General features: G+C 34.0%; 5 protein-coding genes across 6 annotated transcripts; 3 read left to right on the top strand and 2 right to left on the bottom strand.

Moving 5' to 3' along the window:
* The first annotated feature begins 4,352 nt into the window (after window positions 1-4,352).
* LOC119641953 (leucine-zipper-like transcriptional regulator 1 homolog) lies at window positions 4,353-8,707 on the top strand. The gene is made up of 9 exons (XM_038040888.1): window positions 4,353-5,231; window positions 5,295-5,603; window positions 5,661-5,775; window positions 5,840-6,003; window positions 6,062-6,886; window positions 6,964-7,139; window positions 7,200-7,378; window positions 7,447-7,810; window positions 7,870-8,707. Exons 1-9 carry the CDS (start codon window positions 4,678-4,680, stop codon window positions 7,929-7,931), a joined length of 2,748 nt encoding a protein of 915 aa, XP_037896816.1. The 5' UTR covers window positions 4,353-4,677; the 3' UTR covers window positions 7,932-8,707.
* Window positions 8,708-9,017: 310 nt separating this feature from the next.
* LOC119637301 (zinc finger protein 1 homolog) lies at window positions 9,018-13,181 on the bottom strand. The gene is made up of 5 exons (XM_038033245.1): window positions 12,464-13,181; window positions 12,183-12,406; window positions 12,068-12,112; window positions 11,719-12,010; window positions 9,018-9,970 (listed from the first exon to the last, which is right to left on the bottom strand). The coding sequence occupies exons 1-5, from the start codon at window positions 13,057-13,059 to the stop codon at window positions 9,679-9,681; spliced, it is 1,449 nt and encodes a 482-aa protein (XP_037889173.1). The 5' UTR covers window positions 13,060-13,181; the 3' UTR covers window positions 9,018-9,678.
* Window positions 13,182-14,660: 1,479 nt separating this feature from the next.
* On the top strand, window positions 14,661-16,789 carry LOC119635157 (zinc finger protein 331-like). Of its 2 annotated transcripts, none has more exons than XM_038029794.1 (4): window positions 14,661-15,586; window positions 15,641-15,886; window positions 15,957-16,293; window positions 16,415-16,789. In XM_038029794.1, exons 1-4 carry the CDS (start codon window positions 14,710-14,712, stop codon window positions 16,725-16,727), a joined length of 1,773 nt encoding a protein of 590 aa, XP_037885722.1. In that variant the 5' UTR covers window positions 14,661-14,709; the 3' UTR covers window positions 16,728-16,789. The 2 variants fall into 2 exon arrangements, with proteins under 2 accessions (XP_037885722.1, XP_037885713.1); XM_038029785.1 differs by having other exon boundaries at window positions 15,641-15,892.
* Window positions 16,782-18,135, bottom strand: LOC119635167 (actin-related protein 10). Its single transcript, XM_038029807.1, has 3 exons — window positions 17,997-18,135; window positions 17,782-17,934; window positions 16,782-17,725 (listed from the first exon to the last, which is right to left on the bottom strand). Exons 1-3 carry the CDS (start codon window positions 18,065-18,067, stop codon window positions 16,825-16,827), a joined length of 1,125 nt encoding a protein of 374 aa, XP_037885735.1. The 5' UTR covers window positions 18,068-18,135; the 3' UTR covers window positions 16,782-16,824.
* A 1,383-nt stretch (window positions 18,136-19,518) lies between these two features.
* Window positions 19,519-22,083, top strand: LOC119635111 (CWF19-like protein 2 homolog). Its single transcript, XM_038029695.1, has 3 exons — window positions 19,519-19,672; window positions 19,744-21,588; window positions 21,661-22,083. Exons 1-3 carry the CDS (start codon window positions 19,586-19,588, stop codon window positions 21,784-21,786), a joined length of 2,058 nt encoding a protein of 685 aa, XP_037885623.1. The 5' UTR covers window positions 19,519-19,585; the 3' UTR covers window positions 21,787-22,083.
* Window positions 22,084-22,591: the final 508 nt, after the last annotated feature.

The raw sequence follows: 22,591 nt of genomic DNA, 5'->3' as shown, positions 1-22,591 counted from the left end.
TCCGTACAGTATAACAACGGCGCAGTACTCTTTGTTGTCGCCCCTCCACCGGTCTCCGGCTATTGCGTCTGAGGCAAGCGCCAGTACATGTTTTATAGAGTCTATCGTAGAGTCTCTGTTCTTCTGAATCCATATTGGTTATCCTAGAGAGTAATTTTTTTTCTTAGCCACCACCAGCAGGCATTCATATATGATCCTCTCCAATACCTTGTTCATTGTGTCCAGCAGGCAATTGGATCGATGTGACGATAACTCGTTCGATGGTTTATTACCATTCGTAATGAGGATCAACTTCTGCACCTTTGCAAAGAAAAAATGTTATTACTGTCATGTACATCACGTTACTTGCGACATTCTCTGTCTTTTCATTTTTTTGAGCGTGACTTTAGATGCCGTTACCCATGGATTGACATCTGCTTCCTGGCATATACAATCGCAGCTTCTTTCTTTGTTGCTTCTTATAGCCTTAGTGAAAATAGCATTAGTAAAAATCATTCAAATATATGTGTTTCTTGTGTCTCGTCTTTAACGATAATTTCTCTAACCTGAAGCAAAATTTATTCTAATTTCTTCTTCACATTTTCATTAATAAATATCAGTAATGAAGATGCGCTATCACGCCTAGATGTCGCAGTATCTTTTTGTGCATCTTCGAGTCATTCATAAATTCTGATCACAACTTAGTATTATTTCTAAGGGCCTAATTTCATTTTCTAATGTAAAATTTCGGATAAATTCTCAATTAATTGGCTTAAGAACAGGCAGATAAAATTATGTCTTAAACGTTCAACATAACGTATCGTGCATCCGTATCGTGCAGCATGCATCCAAAGATCGAAGTACGATTCGATTGTGTGAGTTTACATGAATTTCAACGTGTAGCATAGCCTTAATTTTGATATTTTGATTCATGATGGACGGACGATGGAAATGCATTCGCTGCATTCACCGATTTACTTATACATTCGCCAAACATCGGAATGTGAAAGGGCAATTATCGCTATAACCGTAATCAGCCAATTTTATAAAAAGAGATAGAACTCGCTTGTTGATTACATGCATCACAAGTGCAATTTCCTATGAGTCTAAGAGTTAGAAATGTAATGAGAAAATTAGTATAATACTATTGAAGGTATAAAAATATCCTTAAAGTAATTCTTGAGTAAGATACGAAAGACAACACAAGTTAAAGGGAAATCAACAGAACAGTAAACTAAACGTTATTAAGAAGAAGCAAAAAAAAACGAAAACGAAAACGAAAACGAAAAGAGCCACAATTGATTCATGTAATCAATAGAAATCTTTTTCCCGCATACTATCTTAGCGGGATCGTATTGAAATCTTACTTTCACTGATAGCAAATAGCATGTCCTATGCATTTAAAGAGAATTTAAAGTCCTGCAAACTCAAACAAGATATTATTTCGCTATATGTATAATTTTTCATTACCGACTATATATTTGAAAGAGGCAAGAGAAGTAATTTCATAAACTATCTTTGATGAGAAAGTTTTAAGTGTATTTAACACTTTTATGTTAATTAAGCAGTTATTCAATTCAGAACGTTAAAGAATATAAACAGAACCAATATTTCAAATGGCAAAAATATTTTAACTCGATATTACAGTTATGAATATTTGCAAAAACAAATGTAAGCCATCAAATCGACTTATTTATGTATTTTACGTAAGGTAATTAAAGATAATTGAATTAGCTGTAATTGGAGTAAATTCGTCTAGGTTTAAATGTAATATAATGTTTGTAAATATTGTACGGTACATTAAATGTGCAGTTGTTTTTGAAAACTTTTCAATTTATTTTATGTGAATTGTGTGCAGACCCTCATTGTTCCCTTCAATTTTCTTTTCATTTACTTTGCACTTATACGCAAATAAATCAATATTTTAATTTAAAAACCAAAAAAAAAAATAAATGAATAAATAATGTCTAGTTATAATATTTAGTTTTTCAACTTAATATTTATCATCATTTACTTACATGATTGATATCAATGTTCAATTGCCTCTTACATCTTTTTCTCTTTAAATTTTCGTATATTAATTCATAGTTAAATCATTGATGGAATTCAACGTGACAAGCGATATGCAATGCACAACCCATAACTGATAAATAATCGGTAATAAGGTTGGAAGCAATCGCTAGAGATAATACTTACGTCTGTTACGATTCCACTAATAACCGTGTGCAGCATACTTGTGATAATGAGTAAAGGGATCATTTTATATTGCTTTTCGGTATGTACGGTATGTAATTACAAATGTCTATCTGAACTATGGCTCCACTTCTTCACATTAAAACTACCTAAAAAGTCATTTTGATCCATTTAAAATTTCGATCTACTAAAATCTAATTATACAACATGCAATACTCCAAAATTTTGTAGTGACTTTTACTTAAATGAAAAGATCTTCAAATAGTAATGTAATCAATTCTTTTCTATATGGTTTAATTTTCGAGATACCGATCATATATAAGCATTTCTGCCAAGATAACCAAATTTGGCATAAACTTTCCTTAATTGACTAAGAATCCAACGTTAAAAATTGATTGTAATGCGTATCACATATACGCCCATAATAGATTTGAAACTGAGATGACCACGAAAAAGCACCAGCAGTTTTCTAAAATTTTTTTCCCCATAACTTTCGATCCTGTGAATTAGACATTCGTTAGGATTACCTTCAAATTCACACCCAAAAAAGGTTTCCAATCGGTCTGCTGACATATCTAAAATTAACTATAAAATTTTAATTCCAAGTTATTTCCAATTTACTTTAACACGCATTCGCATGTTCCTCCATCCAATTACACATTAATTATAAAATTATTGGAAATAAAATTGAATCGTTAATTGTCGACATATTAGTGAACCGATGGGGATCATTTTCCAATTGACATGCGGATGATTCTCGTGAATACAGGTGGATTACAAGTTTTCCGAAATATCTTGATTCAATCAAAAATTGAAGAAATTGTCGGTATTTTTTCAAGGTTGTCTCAGTTTCGAATATCTTACGAATGCACGCGTAGACAGATCGCAATCATTTTTTGACCACATATTCCAAAATTTTTATCTTCTCATCTCGATACTGGCAAATATGACAATTTCACAAATGAAAGGTCTCCAAATGGGTCCTTTTTGTAGAAATAGATATTCTAATGTTAAACATCCTGGCAAAGTCATTTTTAATTAAGAAATTTATTTGAAATCATTTAAGAAAGCGTCTTAGAGGGTTTGGTACTTTTTCTTTATATAAGGTGCTTATGGCATTTTCCATTTCGCTAAGGTTATTTTTTCAATGTTACTGTGTAGAAATGAGCTAATCCGTATGTTGCTGATGCCATTAAATACCTTCTTCATTTCATACACTATTATTAGGTATAGTATTCTTCCATTTTAACCCTGATAATGATGTATGGATATCGTTAAAAGTCTTTATAAAAAACCTTTTTAAGAATTTCCCCCCTTCCGATGATTTCATTCATTCTGGAAGGATCAAACAAAAAAAAAAAAAAACGAAGGATATAGGTTCAATTTTTTAAACTGCTTTCCGACTCAATACACTTTAGAACTTACAAATATATATGCAAATAAATCTCCCTTGTGGTCTATTTTTTGGCATTTGTGTTAGTAATGATAGTATCTAAGGAAACACATATCAAAATACATATCTTAAGAGCTACATATATTATATCAGATTATATATAAAAAGTAATATGCAATTAACACAAATATAGTGAGCGCACGTAATCCGATTTGCGAGCGATATTATTACATAGATGTAATCAAAGTTTAGATATTTATGTTTTAAATCTTTTGAAATTAGAAAGGGACATGTTAAAATATTGCCAGTAACAGCTCCTTGTGAATTTACTCCAATTATCACAGCTGACACATCGCACGCAGTCTCTTCGACGATCAGTAATTCTAACGATGAAAACTTAATACCTCCACCACTTTCACCATCAGTATTAGAAGAGTTTGAATTGCCTTTGGAGGGTGCTCTTAATTCTTTTGGTTAACTTTAAAACAAGTCCAACAAACGTTATTTTTAATAAAATGACTATCGACAGCATTGCCATAAGCAATGTTTTCACATACGATAGAAAATCATTTCTCATTGTGTTTTCACTAACTCGTCCATAAAAATGTCTGGACATTACGCACGCGATAGAGTTGTGCAAGCGAGAAGGCAATACATTTTCATTGTAATATTTTCAAAATATATAGTATTTTCGCAATGTTCCTTACATGATAGTTTACAGCGTTTGGGCTAAAATTAATAAAGGTCAATAATAAGTAATGTGTTTTTTCATAATGAGTAAATAATTAAAAATGGACTTTAAATCATTTTGCGATAAACAAACAAACATACGTTATAATGAAATATTTCATGTTTACTTTCGACTAAAATGTTGAAAGTGTCACATCTGCGTTCATTTGCGATATGGAATGCAAAATATAACAGCTGTTAAGACTAAAAAACGAAATATTTCATTGGAAATATTTTCAATTACTCTTGTTGTATACACGCACATGCATTTTGCAAAGCTTTTAAAATTGCAGGAAAAGAAAATAAGTAGCTTGCACTTAGGAATATTCAACATTTTTTTTTTTTTATAAAGAACTCATTAGGGAATTTTTTGTGATGTTTTAATGTTAAACGCTATATACTCGGCGGCCGATAACCAAGACGGCTCTGGCAGTAGCACCAGCAGTGGCAGTTTAGCTGGTAGTTGCGGTGGCAGCGGCGGAGGTGCAAATTTTTTCAATTCCGGATTACGTTATAATTTTTGTGGCGGCGGTTGTCATGCTTCGCCTCCAGCAACATTTTCTGTAATAACACCACAACAGCAGGGTAATACTCAACTGTCCGTGTCAAGTCAGTCGGCTCCGGCCACTGCGACGCATGTTAAAATACTAAAGGCGGGATTTTGTCTTGCTTGTCAGGATAAATATTTTGGCGGCGTTCCTGGCGTTGCTTGCAAAAAAGTAGAACGCAAAAGTCGTCGTAGCTTTGTAACACGTAGTTGTAATAAAATGTCACATTCCAGTACAAATTCAGTTCGCAGCAATCAATTTTCACGTAACTGCAAATCGGTGTCACCGGGCAGTTATAGTTGCAATGCCTTGAATGTGGACTTCAGTTCATATACGGCCACCCATCAGTGGACAAAAATGTTGGAATGTGCTGAATTTGTGGGAGCCAAGTAAGAAGGCATAGGCAATTGAGCATAGATAATAGATTTCACATCCTATTATTCTAATTACAGACGCAGTAAACATACTGTGGTAGCCTACAAAGATGCCATGTATGTATTCGGAGGTGATAATGGTAAGACAATGTTAAACGATTTGATTCGGTTTGGCGTAAAAGATAAGTCATGGGGACGTGCTTGCGCGACAGGTACGCCACCTGCACCCCGTTATCATCATTCCGCTGTAGTTTATGGTAATTCCATGTTTATTTTCGGTGGTTATACCGGCGATATACACTCCAATTCAAATCTAACAAATAAAAACGATCTATTCGAATACGAGTTTCAACGTGCCATGTGGGTGGAATGGAAATTTTTAGGAAAGTAAGTTTGTAAGTTAGAAAGCAAAGTATATATAAATTAATTCAATTTTCTCTACAGAATGCCTGTACCACGCTCCGCACATGGAGCTGCTGTTTATGATAATAAAATGTGGATTTATGCTGGCTACGATGGAAACGCTCGCTTAAATGATATGTGGACATTGAATTTAACGGTAAATGCAAAGTGAAATTAGAAATATAATCTTATATTTCAAATGATTTTTGATTTATTTCAAGGGAGAAAACCATCAATGGGAAGAGGTAGAGCAAAAAGGAGAACGTCCCCCAACCTGTTGTAATTTCCCGGTGGCAGTGGCTCGTGATTGTATGTACGTGTTTTCAGGACAAAGTGGTATGCAAATCACCAACTCTTTATTCGAATTCAACTTCAAAACCAAAACGTAAAGCAAACAGTTTTCTCCTTTCTTGTACACTAACATTATTACGTATTATCTTTAGCTGGCGCCGTATTGGCAATGAGCACGTCTTACGCGGTGTGGCTTCTCAACCACCGGCTAGACGTTATGGTCATACCATGGTCCATCATGATCGTTTTCTCTATGTTTTTGGTGGCTCTGCAGATTCGACGTTACCCAACGATTTGCATTGCTATGATCTAGATTCGCAAGTTTGGTCAATAATACAACCAGAGGCTAATTCAGATGTTCCGTCGGGCCGAGTTTTTCATGCCAGTGCTGTTATTGGCGATGCCATGTATATTTTTGGTGGGACTGTAGATAACAGTGTCAGACGAGGTGACACCTATCGTTTCCAATTCTCCAGTTATCCCAAGTGCACTTTACGGGAAGATTTTGGCAAATTTTTTAATGATAAACAATTTTGCGACATTCAATTTATAGTCGGTCCTGAGGAAATCAAAATAATGGCTCATATAGCTTTTGTGGCAGCTAGGTCAAAGTATTTGCGCACAAAAATTTTAGCAGCTCGTGATGCTAGGCATCAGCAAATGGAGAAAGTATTCGGTTCAGGGTGTGTGGAAGTTCGAACTTGTTCGCCGGGTGCGAATCATGAGCCGCTTCTTGAAGTTCGTTTGCCTAATGCGAATCCCGAAGCATTTGAAATCATTCTTAATTATATCTATACTGATCGCATAGACCTTAAGGAGCCCTATACAAAGAATATCATCATCTTAATTACGGACATTTATCAATTGGCCGGGCTCTTCTTAATGCCACGTTTAGCGCATGGTTGTATACAATATTTGGATTTCAAGATAAATAAACAAAATGTCCTGGAAGCACTTTATAACGCTGATAGGAAAAAGTGAGTATACGGCAACAAATTGTTCCTTCTAATTCAGTTCAAATCAAAATTTCATTACACTTTGGTTTTCTTTTAAGAATACAAATAGTGAAGGATCATTGCATGCAATTTATTATAAAGGAGGAGAATTTCACTGACGTTGTAATGTCGAACGAATTTAGTGATTTAGATAAACCTTTATTGGTAGAGATAATACGTAGACGTTTGAATCCCTGTAAGATTGTCAATGAAGCTAATTTAGAAAAGAACGTGGGCAAGTACCAAAACTCAATTTTGAAATCAATCGATATTCATTGACTATATTATTCTTTAGGAAATACGCTGGAAAGTGATATGGCAGTATTTTTAGAGTCGACGGGTAAGGACTTTTGTGATATCAATCTTATGTTAGAAGGTCGAGTTATACCGGCACATAAATCGATCTTATCGGCTCGCACGCAATACTTTCAAGGCATGTTTCGTTCATTTATGCCTCTCGATAATACCGTGAATGTAGGTTTTTTTCGTTGACGTCACCTTAATCACTACTTACGCAAAATTTCTGTTCATTCCTTTTTCAGATATCCATTGGTGATATATTACCTTCACCAGAAGCTTTTCAATCTCTCTTACGTTACATATATTACGGTGAAACGAAACTACCGCCTCAAGATGCTCTGTATCTATTTCAGGCCCCTAATTTTTATGGTCTTGCCAATAATCGTTTGCATTCATTTTGCAAGTATTCCCTCGAGCACAATATCAACTATGAGAATGTTTTGCAAACTCTTGAAGCTTCAGATTACACAAAAATTTATGATATCAAGGATCACGCTTTGAAATTAATTGTTAAGGATTTTTCCCGTGTAGCAAGATTGCCGAAAATCTCAAGTTTATCACGTGAGCTTTTATTGGACATTATACAAGCGGTGGCCGATTCGCACGGTGAATTTTTAACGCGCATTAGTATTAATACTGATATATGAAAATTGCTGCTTTTACAGCCTGCTTAACAATTCCTATTGGCTTGTCTGAAGCTCATGGGCCAAGTGGCCTGACACCTTAAAATTATGATGTTATATGACAATAGTATGCTTCTTCTAGTATGATATAGTTGCCTTCTATCCATTTAATTATTGTGAATCCTTATTTTTTCTGTGAGCTCGGTTCTTCAAAGCATGTTTCGAAACCAGTAATATTAGAAAATATAAAAAAAAAGAAGAAGAAAGAAAATGTTTTTAAAATAATTTTCATAATCTCTGTGAATTGATGAAAAAGTCGAAAGAAGTATGGAAAGGAACGGAATATTTTGTTCAAGTCTTGAGAACAATAAACAGCAATTGCAGAGAAAAAAAAAAAAAGGAAATGCGACTTACGCCGACTTTTCTGATATTTATTATCCCTTATTTATTTTAGTTGTCCATTTTCGTAAATACATTGTAAAGCTAAGAAAGATATGTTTAATGTGGCTCTGTAAGATAATGTGCATAGAGCGGAAGCATTTTTTACGTTCCAATATGCGGTGTTATTACCATTATGCTTAACGCGAACTATGAAAAGATTGTTACATAAATGTAATTCTAGTAGGTAGATGTATCTTTTTTTCGAATTTTTCTAAAAAATTTAACTTGGAGGCAGTAAAAGAAGAAGCTTCAGATTGAAATTTACTATTGTAGGCGAAATTTTAGAATCCTAAATCGTGATTTAATCCGATAGAATAGAGCGATATTATTAAATTATTTCCTCGGGTTTCCGGTGCTATTTCTTGCCCCAACATTTGCATACTCACAGTAGTGGTTGGATCAAAAAACCAGTATCCTCAATATATACATAAAAAAAAAAAGAAAATATATATATATATATATATATATATATATTGGAAAAAAATTAATATACACATGTTTTGTTTTCCGGTTCTAATACACACAGTGCACTTACATAAAATTTTATATACTTCATTCTCTTGAAAATTAAAAAAAAAAAAAAAAGTCGATCATAAAATGTCGTCTAGTAAGTATAGTATTGAAAGAAGAAGCGTTCTTCCTAATTGTGAAGACAAAAATCATCGGTGCAAAGGTAATGACTCTCCCAAATAGAAAATAGAAAATGGTTAAAAAAATTATAAATAATATAATTTATTAGAGGGTACATTGATAAGTTATTAAATTCATCAGTAAATTCTCTTTACTCACCCGTAAATTCTACTGTTTAATTCCGTACGATAAGATTTCTCTCTCTTAAATTTAACAACAACAGTGGTGTTCAGTATTCTTACAATCAATTATATTCTAAGTAGCATTGTAAATAGTTAAAAAGTCAAAAGATATGTTTTTGCTTGGCTTCTTCCTGACTTTTAACAACTTATTTATCTTATAATAAAGCAACTATATACATATACACTTCTCCGGGATATTAAATTGATTCAAAATCATAAATGCTATGACAAGAAAGCACATAATTTTCTCTTGTGACTAGTTACCGGTGACAATGCCAGAACACGATTATTATAGTATAATTTTTTAAATAATGTTCGAAAAAACTTTAAATTGTCAATATTAGTAAAAGCTCTTGCAATAATTTATATAATTTAACTAATTATTTAATTGTCTGCATCTAAAAGAGCATCGATTCTAAGCGATATCCATAACGGCAAATAATTTCGCTGATAATTTTTCTTGGAATTTGTCAAATTATCTAAACTCGTATAAATTTCTTTCATATTTAAGTCGCATTCTGAATGAGAGACACTTATTGGAAATTTTTTCTTTTTTTTTAACTATATAACATATTTTATTATATCTCTTAAAAAAAACTCATTTCGAATAAATTCCTTTCATTTCCAATGATTTTAAAGCTAATAAATTTCGTTCCCGTGTCTCGTCATCATCATCCTTATGACTGGCGAAATGTTCGCGTAAAATTTTAACATTTGGCAGTCTTAGTGGGCATAGTTCACACTGATAGACATTTTCTCCTAAATGTAGGCGCAAGTGTTTCATTAACTCGTTCGATTGACAATAAGCTTTTTCGCAGTAACTACAGCGGTATGGTTTCTCGCCGGTATGGGTACGCGTGTGCCGTCTCAACTTCTCAGCGGTAAAGAAACTAAAAGACAAATTAAAAAAAAAAAAATTCATTATTAAATTGTTATGTCTCATTATATAGAACAGTAAAGTATATATATATATATATATATATAGAATATATATGAAGTATATGATGAAATGTTTTATATCATATAAAAAAGTGAGGCAAGCATATTATAGTTGGACCACGCCGACGTCGTACACCCTACATAATTTTGGTTAATAAAATTATACCTAGATTCGAAATATTCTTTGCATGGAAGACCTTATATACAGGCAGGCCAAAAATATGCACTAATGCGTTATAAATTTAGGAAATTTCAAATTTTTTTTTTTTTCGAGTATAAAAAATTAAACCTTTTTACCTTACAAAATCTAAGCAAGGGATAGAGCCCCAGCGACCAATGTTGTCTAATTTGCTATAGAGTTTATTTTATTTTTTTTTTCGGTTTTCTTCATTTGCTATGACAGATCAATTTTCATTATAAAACATTAAAAATTATACCTTTTTTTTTGCTATGTAAAAACTTACTTTTCGTGGGAAGCTTTGTATCGTGTGAGCCCAAAAAACTGATCTACGTGTTTCTAAATTTACTGCAGTCAAGTTATATGTTAAATGGCCATTATTAGACATCAATGTAGTATGTTTAAATAGAGTAGCGGTTTGCGTCCAAAGATTTAAAACTTGTTTTACCATATGGAGATATTTTTAAAATAAGGTATTTGTTCAAAATAACTCAAAAATTTCGGTTTGTAAGTTGAACACGAAATTACATGAGCAGACATCAGCCGGGCGAATAGACAACTTTAAATCAATTCAGAAAATGTCTGAATCAAGTGACATAGTAAAAATTGTGTCAATCTTATAAGCCCTTCTCGGTGTTGCATACATCCGCAAAATCCTAATGTATTCCAACGTCAAATGGATATTATTTATTTATTTATTTTTTTTTTGTAACCAGTCACTCAAAGAACATCTCCTATTCATGCGGGCCGGGCGATGATCAGGAGGAGCTATAGGAAGATTGGGATGAAAGAAGGTAGTAGTGTTTGTGGACGATTTGAAAATGAAGACGTCGCGTACGGCAGAAAGGACCCCTGCTGGTAAGTTGTTCCAAAGAGAGGCAATACAGTTAAAAGGCAATGAATCCCGCGGTCCTATCGCCTACAAACGAATAGATAGGGTTCTCTGTTATGCACAGCAGGTCAATAATTAACACCAGGAAAGGAAAAGCGGAAGGAACACGGTCCTTTGGTACATCTGCACATAAATATAATTCGTTTGAAGAATGCCCGTCGATTGCAACTCTTATCAATGGTTGTCCAACAAACTCTGTATGAATCGAGCGAAAAATCTATCGTCAACATGTGCAATTAGTTTGTAGACAAAAGCATCATGACACACTCTGTGGAATGTTTGGAAGACATGTAGAGCAACGACCTTACTTTTGCCAAAATGGCGAATAGCTCAATTCCAGCTTTCGGTGGGGTAGGACATTTTATCACCAGTGGACCGATGTTTCTGAATTTCCATTTGTCATATTTCCTGTCACTTCTTAGGTCGTTGGATTTTAGATATGTCGTTAGATGGTAGTTGACCATGGTTTCTATGGTACTGGCTGAATAAATGCCAGCATGGTAGTACTCTATAAAAAGATTGCGCAACGGTCTGGCAAGTGTTTCACGTCGCTTTTTAGAACTATCACTGAACTTCGAATGCTTCCTCTCTGGACTCAAGTTGTGGGATATAAAAATGATTCAACTAACCTTTTACCACAATATTCACATGTAAAGGGTCGTTCATTATTGTGATACATTTTGTGCTTCTTTAGCAAATACGGCTTACTGAAACCACTGCCGCATACATCACAAATATGAGATTTGGGCTTCGCTTGGTGTATTTGGCTATGTGATAATAAATCACTTTTACAGGGAAACTTTCTGGGACAATAGGAGCAGTGGTATTGTCGGTCGGCTTTATGGCGCAATAAATGCTGACGTAATGTACTAGACGAGCTAAAAGATTTACCACATTCCGAGCATAAATATGGTTTTCTATCTGAAAGAAAATATTAGGTTTTTTACAAACATTTATTCAAATTACTGTTCATTTTACCGCTATGAAGCTGCATGTGTTCCTTAAAGCTGTAGGGTTTAAGTTCTGTGAAGAAGATTAAATAAAAGGACTCGTCCAGTTAAAAATATACGTTATTATCATGTTCTTGTTTCACCTTTTTTACATATATTGCAAGTAACACGCTTGTCTTTTCCAGTACCATGATGCAAGCGATGGTGCTTGCGAAGTGTATCCTTCGTTTTATATAACTTCTTACAAAACTCGCAAGGAAATTGTTGCTCTGTAATTGTTTCACTACTAATTTCGAGACATTCTGTTGGCTTTGTTTTATCATCTTTTTTATTTATCTTTGTTGCGATTTTTGTCTTCGCTTTGCTTCTGCAATAGAGGAAAAACATTTGCCGACTATGTAAACATTATAATCTACTGACATACTTATTCTTTTTATCATCTGTTGCCCAATCACTATCACTACTTTCACTGTTGCTATCAGTCCAAACGAAATCCACGCTTATATCACTGCAAGTTTGTATATCCTCATCTTTAATATCGCTGATAATACTGATAATATCATCAATTTCCGAATCCTTTAAATTGCTGTCGTTCAAAAGTTTCTCATCTAAATCCATTTTTACAACAATCTCATCAATTTCTTTCATGTTTGACAAAAATTCACTCTTATCCAAAGGATCTTTTTGACTTTCTTCGGTTAGCAATTTTTTATATTTTTGCTCTGACTGCAAACATTTCTCTTGGAATTTATATAAATCCATTAGCTTTCGGAGACAAGCCGTACAAACTAATTTTGGTAGTAAATTATCAGCAACGTGCAGTTTCGGTATAGTTTGTTTTATTATTTGCACTATGGCTACAGAAATATTTTGTTGACGGGGTATACTATAGATTGATACCATTTCAGGAAATTTCTCCTCCTTAATACTAATGTTATTGGGTACGATAGTTTCCTTTAGCTTGTTATCACCCGCCATGCACAAACGACACATTGTTTGCATTGCCCACATGGCAGCCATTATTCGTCTGTATATTCCGAATATTAATTTTTTATTTAATTACATTAAAAGAAATAAAATGTATGTATATTTCTAGTAAACTAAAATGCAGATATTTGTGTATTTCGCGCACTGAAAGTATTCTTCTTCTTCTTTAATGTTAAGCAAGTCAATAACAGATGAGAAGCTGCGTTGTAATAGAAACGGCTTAGTCTGCACGCAAAATAAACTCGGCGGTTAGTATAAGTTTATTGGTTAGTACTTGATTCTTTTGTTTGTTTATTGACGTAAGATGTTATTGTTGCTGATAGCAGAGACACCTAAACGACAATATGGTCCAACATTTTACTCAAAATTCAAACTAGAAGATTATTGCGGTCCTTTTGTGTTCTGTTATCGATAACAGCTGTTAGTTGACAGCCAATTGATTTCTTGCTCTTTCATTTTCTTAATCATTTCTTGATATGACGTCGGATTGTCGCAAACATTTGTAAAGCATATTCGTCGCAACATTCCCAACACGCAAAAGGACGCTTTAAGGACCTACAAAATTATTATTATTATCTTAACTGGTATCGAATTTTGAACAGATATAAGCATATTTAGCTATTCATCTGTGTAATGCGTGTGGAAGAACGTTCTCTTCATACCGCCTTTAAATTTGATGAAAATATTCAAAATTATTGCAGGCAGAAATCAAATTAGTCACGGTTATGCAATATTATAGAATATCGAAGAACCCTTTTTCTTGCTGTTTCTTATAGACTCAGAGAATAACTATAAAAAAATTCGACCACAGCCGAATATCACTTTTTCATTCATTCATTTTTTTTACTAATTTCTTTGTTTTTTTTCCAATAAAATAAAGAAAATCTCCTATAACAAAAATAGATGGAGGGCTTCTTTTTTTTTTAAATTAACATGTAATATTATTACATTAGTTTTAATGCATGCATTGCATATTTAATCGTTGTGATGCAATTGTATACGTATTTACTTTACTAAATTATATCAAGGTAACAGCCTAGTTGATGTTTTGATATATAATAATAATAATAGCCTAGTTAACTGTAATAGTACTAAGCTGTATAATATCAAAAACCTGAACCAATACCTTAAGATATGTACAACTAAACTATATAATAAGCACTTCTGAATAATACAAAGAAATCATTCATTCAAAAAGAGTTAACAAGAAACAATCAATACCCAACGATCAGAAAGAATCTAAATAAACCATCTTTATCGTTAATGATCCATCAAATGTATATATATGTTTGTATTTGTTTGACTATAAACAATATAAGCTGTTATAACTGAAATAGCAGACTTTAGTTGGATTGATCAGTATTCTAGGCTAACACACGAGATATAAGATACTACTATAACTAAATATATATAGAGACTGTAAGCGGACTACAGATTTAGAAGTAATTATTAGGAGATCGAAGAATAAATACAAACGTTAAGTTTTCTAAATTTGTCGCATTGATTGTGAGAACGTTTTTGTTTGAAATATTTGAACAGCTATTAAATTTTTATTTTAAGGAATTATTTATATTATAGCAGCTTGGCAACACTGCGCAGCTTGAAAAGGCAATAGTAATTTTACACAAAACTACAATTACTTGTAAACAAACTAGCTTTCTTCTCATAATTTTATCGTTTATCATGGATAATTCCACCGCAACAAAGTTGCAAACCGTATGTCGAACCTGTATGAGTAGCGAAGCAAATGCGGAAAGTAGCGAAACACCACCTTACAAAAAACGAAAAACATTTAAAACATCCACAAGTAATATGATATCTATCTACAATTCACCCGAGGGCACGGATAATAACGTTAATTCACCGCCGATAATAGATATGCTGCTTAATACTACGCCTCAATTAAGAATTGAGGCGAACGATGACCTACCTAAATATGTATGTGAACAATGCGTTGGCAAACTTTTAAAGGCTTACGAATTTCAACAGATGAGTTTAAGAGTCGATCAACAATTAAGAGAAATGCTGCAGGAACAAAAGCATCTTCCTAATGAGAATGTAGAAGGGAAGGAGGATAGTGTTGATATTTCCATGGATGATCCTTTAGATGATAGCATTTCCAGGGCTATTTGTGATATAACAACCACAATTAAGATAGAGATGGAAGAACCTTTAATTGATACAACACAATTGGAAAATAATTATGCTGAAAGAAATACAAGCACAGAAAATATTAAGTATGAAATGCAAGTACAGGAATATGAGTTAAGTGATGAAGTTGAGGGCGATGATAGAAATTGTGATAGTGACGACAGCGACTGGGTTTTGGAAGAATATAGAAGGCAGCAGCAACAGTTAAATATTAACAAACTAAGAGAGAAAGATATTAAAATCACATCATCAGCAAAAATTTCTATACCCAAAGATTTTGTATGCGATGTTTGCGGTAACGCTTTGTCTACCAGTAAAAGTCTTAAACGTCATAAAAAGATACATTTACGAGGTAAGGGAAGTCAACCAATACCAAATACAAATGGGGAAAAATTGCCAAAGGTCGAGGGTAAGTAATTAAAAAGGGACACTATACATGAAAATGATGATTGGCTTGCTGCAGGTGACGGTGATGAAATTATGTCCGTAGAAAAAGAGAATGAGGAAGAACATGTCGAAGAAAAGCCACAAGTTGAAAGCAATGATGAAGAAGGTAAAAAAAGGTTTATTTGTGACGTTTGTGGTGGCCGATTATCGACCCGTAAGAGCCTTAAACGTCATGAAAAGATTCATATGCGGGGTCCTGATGAAATCAAGCGAAGGCCAATAGGCCAAAAAGCTACCTACGAATGCAAATATTGTCAAAAAGGTACTTGTATGTAAAATAACTGAGACGCTTTTAAGTAACGCAATTACGTTTGATACCTTTTCTATTAAAGTTTTTCAACAATCTAGTACATTAAAAGATCACCTACGGGTACATACAGGGGAACAACCCTTTCTGTGTTCGGAATGTGGTAAAGCTTTCAAGAGTTTAAGTAACATGAAACAACATTTACTGCGACACAATGCCGATAAACGCTACGAATGTCCGGATTGCCCAAAAAAATTTCCTTGTCTTAGTGATTTGGCTTCCCATAAAGCAGTACATTATAAAAACAAGGCTCACGTTTGCGATATGTGTGGAGCGGGTTTCATTAAACCCTATCAGCTTAAGAAACATAAGATGTATCACAATGGGGAGAAACCCCATAAATGTGAATACTGCGAAATGAGGTAATTGTTCCTCTTTTCTTATTAGTCTCGCAACTCTCGTTATTATTATTATTGTTAGAGATCAACGTCCTTCTTAACTCTCTTCAAACTAATTTTTTCAAATTTCTTCCAACTACCACAGATTTGTTTTGGCCGATCAAATGCGCCGTCATATGCGCACTCATACAGGAGAAAAACCTTATAAATGTAAATATTGTACACGTGCCTTTGCTCAAAGTAATGATTTAGTGAAACACTTACGGAGCCATTTAGGCGATAATGTATATAAATGTGAACTGTGCCCGCAAGGATTTCGTTTAATTAAAGACTTACGTGTACACTTCGCTACACATAAGAATGAAGATGAGGAGACTAGAAAACGAAATTTGCAAGCGTTATTAGAAGAGGAGAAGAAACTACAAATGAAATTCGGTTTGACAGAAATTTCCATGTAAATTTTAATAATATATTTCTTTCAAAACAAAGATTATTATAAGAGAATTTTTTACCTTAATGATATTTTTAGTTTAATTAGAATACAATAAATTAATTTTAACCATTTACACGATTATCATCTAGACAGATCCAATCGGGTACTCTCTCGAAGCGCATATAAGCTTCTTTAGTTAATGAACGGGAATTAACCAAATCTGTGCTTGCGCATAAAGAGGCACCCAGCCACGCGGCAATGTTAGCACGCCCTAAGCACTTGTGGAACTTGAAGATAATATCACCATGCAATCTTTTTTGATATTCCTTATCATTGGCTACTAAATATTGCAATTCTTCTTTGAGACGCGGTAGTAGTCCCATCACAATTGACGAACCTCCCACGACAAATATATTTTCACACAAAATGCGACGCACGTCTAGTGGACAGCCAAGTATTGCTTTAAGTATTAAATGCGGTAAACTGTCACGGTCGTTGTTCTTTTCAAAAAAAATCTCGAAAGCTTCTTCTCTCACGTGACCTGGTACTGTAATAATGGCCTTGTCGGCTATTGGATATTGTACATCAGGCGGTGCTTGCGGTGGATTATTTTCAGCATAAGCGTGGGCTCGACTTAATTTTGTGATAAAACAAGTGCGAACTTTTATATCTTCTAGCACTTCTTCTGTTAATAAGTGTGAGTCAATACCTTCTTTCAAAAGCAAACATTTCAATACTTCATGTATGTCGCGTCCACCATACTTCTGATCTTGAAATGCTTGCATGATCTGGACACCACTAAAGACTGGCATTACTGTAGTTTCGGCATACCCCATATCGACTATAACCCCATTAGGTACCGCCAAAGTAGATAAAGCAATCATATGTGACGGTACATACAGTACGGAAGCGACCTCATAATGACGGAACAAAACCTTAGCTAAGGTTTCGCGTATCACTGTTTGACCGTAAACATTCTCAACAATAACTATTTTACGATCTTTTGGACTGACTAGAAGATATCTAGGATTAGATAACAATTGTTATGCGAAGACTTTTTAAAATTTCTAATATCATACTTGAAAAATATCATTTGCAAAAAATCGACCATTTGATCATAAAACTCCTGTAAGGTTTCATAATTAAATAGTTTTTTTGATTCTCCATTCGCGGACGAAATATATTCAGTAGGTATTATTTTACGTGGATAAGCCTCAGCAGCAAAGCCCAACCTAAAAGCATCAATAAAAATGAGCGTCGTTTCTTTGATGTTTATTTGCAATAAAAAATTTACTTCGTATAAGCGGTACCAATGTCCAACACCACTGGTGGCTTTTCTTGCATCACAGTTTCATATAAAGGCATTTTAATTGATTTAAATATTTTTCATGAAAAATATAATTCGAGAGATGCAGAGCTTTGTAAATGAAAAGAAAAATAAAACACACACACACACACACACTATGACTAAACTTTTAATTTATAAATGTATGGGAGCTCCCCTAGTTAATATATAAGCAATTTTGAGCAATAAAGTGTTATTCCTATTTTCGGGCTGCGACTTCAACTTTACCAACTTTTCACAAAATTTTATAGGAATTGAAAAAGCATATGACTTTGCACAAATAGAAAACAGTGCCCAAAAAGAAAGTAGGTAAGCATTTTAAATTAACAAATTATTTATCTAATTTATTTTTACCTTACACTGAAGTATACTTCCTTTATATTATTTCTATTATTTGCAATTCCAGATGACAACATGCATTATTTACAAGCACTGAAAAACAAGAAAAAATTTATTTTGAGGTTGAAATATATTCACCAAATTATTTCATTAAAGACTAATAAATGGGAATTCTTAAATGATATATATATATATATATATATATACATATATCTAATCAATCTTCTTTATCACCAATCAATAAACAAGCTTGTTTACTTTTATATTAACTTCGTTATTGTTATTTTTTTCGAATTTGTTGTTTATGTTTGTAGTGGTTTCTTAATTTTTTGCTTCTAAAACCGTTTGTTTTTTTCACGTTTTCCTGTAGAACAATACTGTAGCGCGGCTACCCATTGTGTCTACCACTTAGCTGGTTTTTAATCCGGAAATGAAAATAACGCCTCATTGTTTCAGTCCTCTGAGCAGAAGAAGAGCGTATCTTTGAAACTTATATGCAGCGCCCTTAAAAATGTGAATCTACCATTTTAAATTTGTATGTTAAATATAATAAAAATTACACCATGTTGTCATGCATTGGGTTATTGTATATAAGAACGTTTATGCAGAAGATTTTTCAAAAAAGATTCTATTCCATCCAAATTTTGTAAGCTCATTTAATACACAAAATTGGGATTCCTCTTTTTTAAGTCTTAAAAATCGCATATTTATAGACCATAATGACAAAGTTCAATACAGATCCTTATTTGGGTAGTGGCTGTAAAGAAAATCCGATTCAATCAATATGTAAAAAATTTCGTCAAAAAATCTCCAAACAGAGGAGATTAACATAACAGAAGATGACTTGGGATGTGTTGGGTATGTATATATCTGCACAAACTCAAACACTTGCATTAAGTTATTAAGTAGTGCGCTGGGCATAATACAAAAAAAAATAGAGTAAACAAGCTTGTCAATTATAAATAGAACGTACACTTACTGTTGCATATCGGTTATAAAATTTTACTATTAAATACTACAGTGAAAATACCCCGAATGCAAACTCACGTCTCAGTAAGGTAAAATACTCGTTAGGTTGGGCAACTCTAGCAAATTTATTGTCTTTGTGAGGTAAAAAATAATTGCAACTATTTTACTTTACACTTTGCACATTTCACTATAAATCAAATCAAAACAGTAAACTCAAAGTTTGAATAAACATGAATTTCGTACAATCTGAAAATGTCGATAATAAAGAACGTGCTCGGCAACAATTAAGGGAAGCAAGAAATGAAATGTTGGCAAATGTAAAAATAATCACATTCACACTTTTGAACTCTAAACTGTTACAATATACGAAAAATATCTTATTTTCCAGGCTAAGGAAAGGGCGATGCAAGCAGAACAAAAAGTACATCAAGATCCTAAAAAAGAAAGTAACGGTACGAAGCTTGAAAGAAGAGAACGTGAGAACAAAAAATGCAAAAAACGAAAAGATAAGAAAAAAAAATCCAAAAAGAGCAAAAAGAAACGGCATAAAAAGCCCCAATCGGATAATAGCAGCAGCATAGATAGTTCTGAAAGTGACACTAATGACAATTATGAGGAACATTGCAACAAAAATGAGTTTAGGAAAAGCAAAAAGAAATCTCATCGAAGAAGTAAAAGTCCGAAAATAACTGAAGAATGTACTTTAGAACGTGATACTTGGATGACCGACACTTTATTGTTAAAGACCTATAGCAAGGAACGCGTTGAAAAAAAAGCTAACGAGAAGGAGGCATTTGAAACTTATGATCCCTGCAGAAATATAAGGGAACTAAATCCCTATTGGAAAGCCACAGGTACGGGTTTGCCAACTACTTTTCAGAAGCCAAAAAATGACACTGATGAAGATGAAGGTGGAACTTCCAGTAGCAAGGGTATTTGTAACAAAAAGAACGATGTAACCTCCCAAAGTTGGAGAAAGAAAGATACTGGAAAAGACAATAAATTTCTATCCAGAAATAGATCGAACACTTCGAGTAGTGATACATCGGCGGTAATCAGTGAAAGATTATCGAATAGTGATGATAAAGAAGGGATTAAGAAGCAGTATGAAGTATCTGCCATAAACGACGTCTTAACAGATCAACAAATGAATGAGTTGGGTGCAAAACTTATTAAGGCGGAAATCATGGGTAATATGATTTTGGCTGAAGAACTGAAGAATAAGTTGGAAAACGCACGAAAAAGTCGTTTTGAATTAAAAAAGCGTAAGAATATTGATTTGAACCAACTAAACGGATATGAAAAACGACCCATACCAAGTCAACACATACTCCTCACTTACACTGATGCGGCGGGATGTAGCAAACCTCTACCTCGAGCAAATTGCTCACATCCTCGTGATCTAGATGGCAATCACCAAAAGAGTAGAAAACGACCCCGTATTGAAACCCATGACCAAGGACAACGTATTCGTTATTTTGCCGACGATGACAAGTATGATATAAAACAAATGTTTGAAAAAGAAAAGTACACAAGCGCCGCTGACAATAATATGGAATTTGCTAATATCGTTGGCAAGCACAATAGTTTGCGGGACGATGTTGAAGATATATTTACTGAAAAGGCTAGTCAATACGATCAACAAAAGGCTGACAAAAAGCTCATACACCAATGTATTAGAGATCATCAAAAACTGGAAAAGGTTCTAGATAACTGTGACAAATGCTTTGATTCAACAAGAATGCAAAAGGAATTATTAGTGACTGTCGGCGAAAAAGTTTACCTAGCACTTCCTTGGCATGTGGGTTTGCAAACGGGCCATTGCGTTATAGCATCCAACCAGCATGTTGCGTGCGCAACGCAATTAGATGAAGACGCTTGGTCAGAGGTTCAAGAATTTCGTAAAGCTTTAACTCGCATGTTTGAGAGACAACATAAGGATGTTGTATTCTATGAAATAGCTAATCGTCTACATAGGAAGCCTCACATGACCATTCATTGCGTTCCAGTACACCAGAAAGAAGGCGAAATGGCTCCTTTCTACTTTAAGAAAGCTATTGAAGAATCGGAACGTGAATGGAGTGTTAATAAACAATTGATAACGCTGCGTGAACGTTCCTTTCGCAAATGTATACCAAAAGGTTTACCTTATTTTTGGGTTAATTTTGGTATGGACACCGGATTTGCTCATGTCATTGAAGACGAAGACCGTTTTCCTGCTAATTTTGCCCAGGTAAGAGATACCCATAAAGAGAGATCCTGAACAAGTACACTTAAAATATTATTCATTTTAATATTAATTTAGGAGATTATTGGTGGTCTACTTCAAATGGAGTCTAGCAAATGGCGTAAACTCCACAAGGAGCAAAATGTTAAACAAAAAGTACAAATGTTTACCAACTGCTGGGAAAAGTACGATTTCACGAGATAAATTTTGTGCAGCAATAAAAAACTATTTAAAGATGTGAAGATAAATTCAAATTTCACTAGCACGGACACCTACCATATCCGTTTATAAAACTCTGCTAACGCCTTAACAGAGCTCTGTTCAACAATTAAAATTAAAATATAGTTGGACTTGAAAGGCTGCTGAATGATTCTAGCGGTAGCCTAAATGAGGGTAGCAATCATTTCTTTATCCATTTAATTATCGTTTGATGAAATGATATTTGAATTTTGCTAACCGATTTTCTAATAATCCAAGTTCTAAAAGTAATAAAACCAAAATACATACTGAAATTAGTTGCACCGCAGTCGGTAAGTGCAGAGCAATTCTGCACTAGCACAAGTTTCTTCGTTTATGAAAATCGCAAAAGGAGTTGTAAAGAAAGGAGCAAATAGAAGGCCGCTCCGAATAAGGCGGATCATCCACAATAAATAATAACGATACGTTGAAATAATCGTTAGGGCTATGAAAATTTTTGCTTAGGTGCAGCGCTGCACCTAGCGACTATGCTGCACTTAGTGAATGTGCTGCACATAGCTGCAGCGCTGCACTTAGCAACTGTGCTGCACTTAGCCGAATGCAGCGCTGCACTTAGCGACTGTTCTACACCCTAGCTGCAGCGCTGCACTTAGCTGTATGCAGCACTGCACTTAACGACTGTGCTGCATCCTAGCTGCAGCGCTGCCCCTAGAGACTGTGCTGCACTTAGCTGAATGCAGCGCTGCAGCTAGGGCGTAGAACAATCGCTAAGTGCAGCGCTGCATTCAGCCAATTGTGTAGAGTATTTTGT

Source organism: Glossina fuscipes, unplaced genomic scaffold (assembly GCF_014805625.2).
Source record: "Glossina fuscipes isolate IAEA_lab_2018 unplaced genomic scaffold, Yale_Gfus_2 0, whole genome shotgun sequence".
NCBI classification, from domain to species: domain Eukaryota; kingdom Metazoa; phylum Arthropoda; class Insecta; order Diptera; family Glossinidae; genus Glossina; species Glossina fuscipes.
The sequence above is the reverse complement of the archived record's forward strand: the minus strand, read 5'-3'. Positions and strand labels throughout refer to the sequence as shown.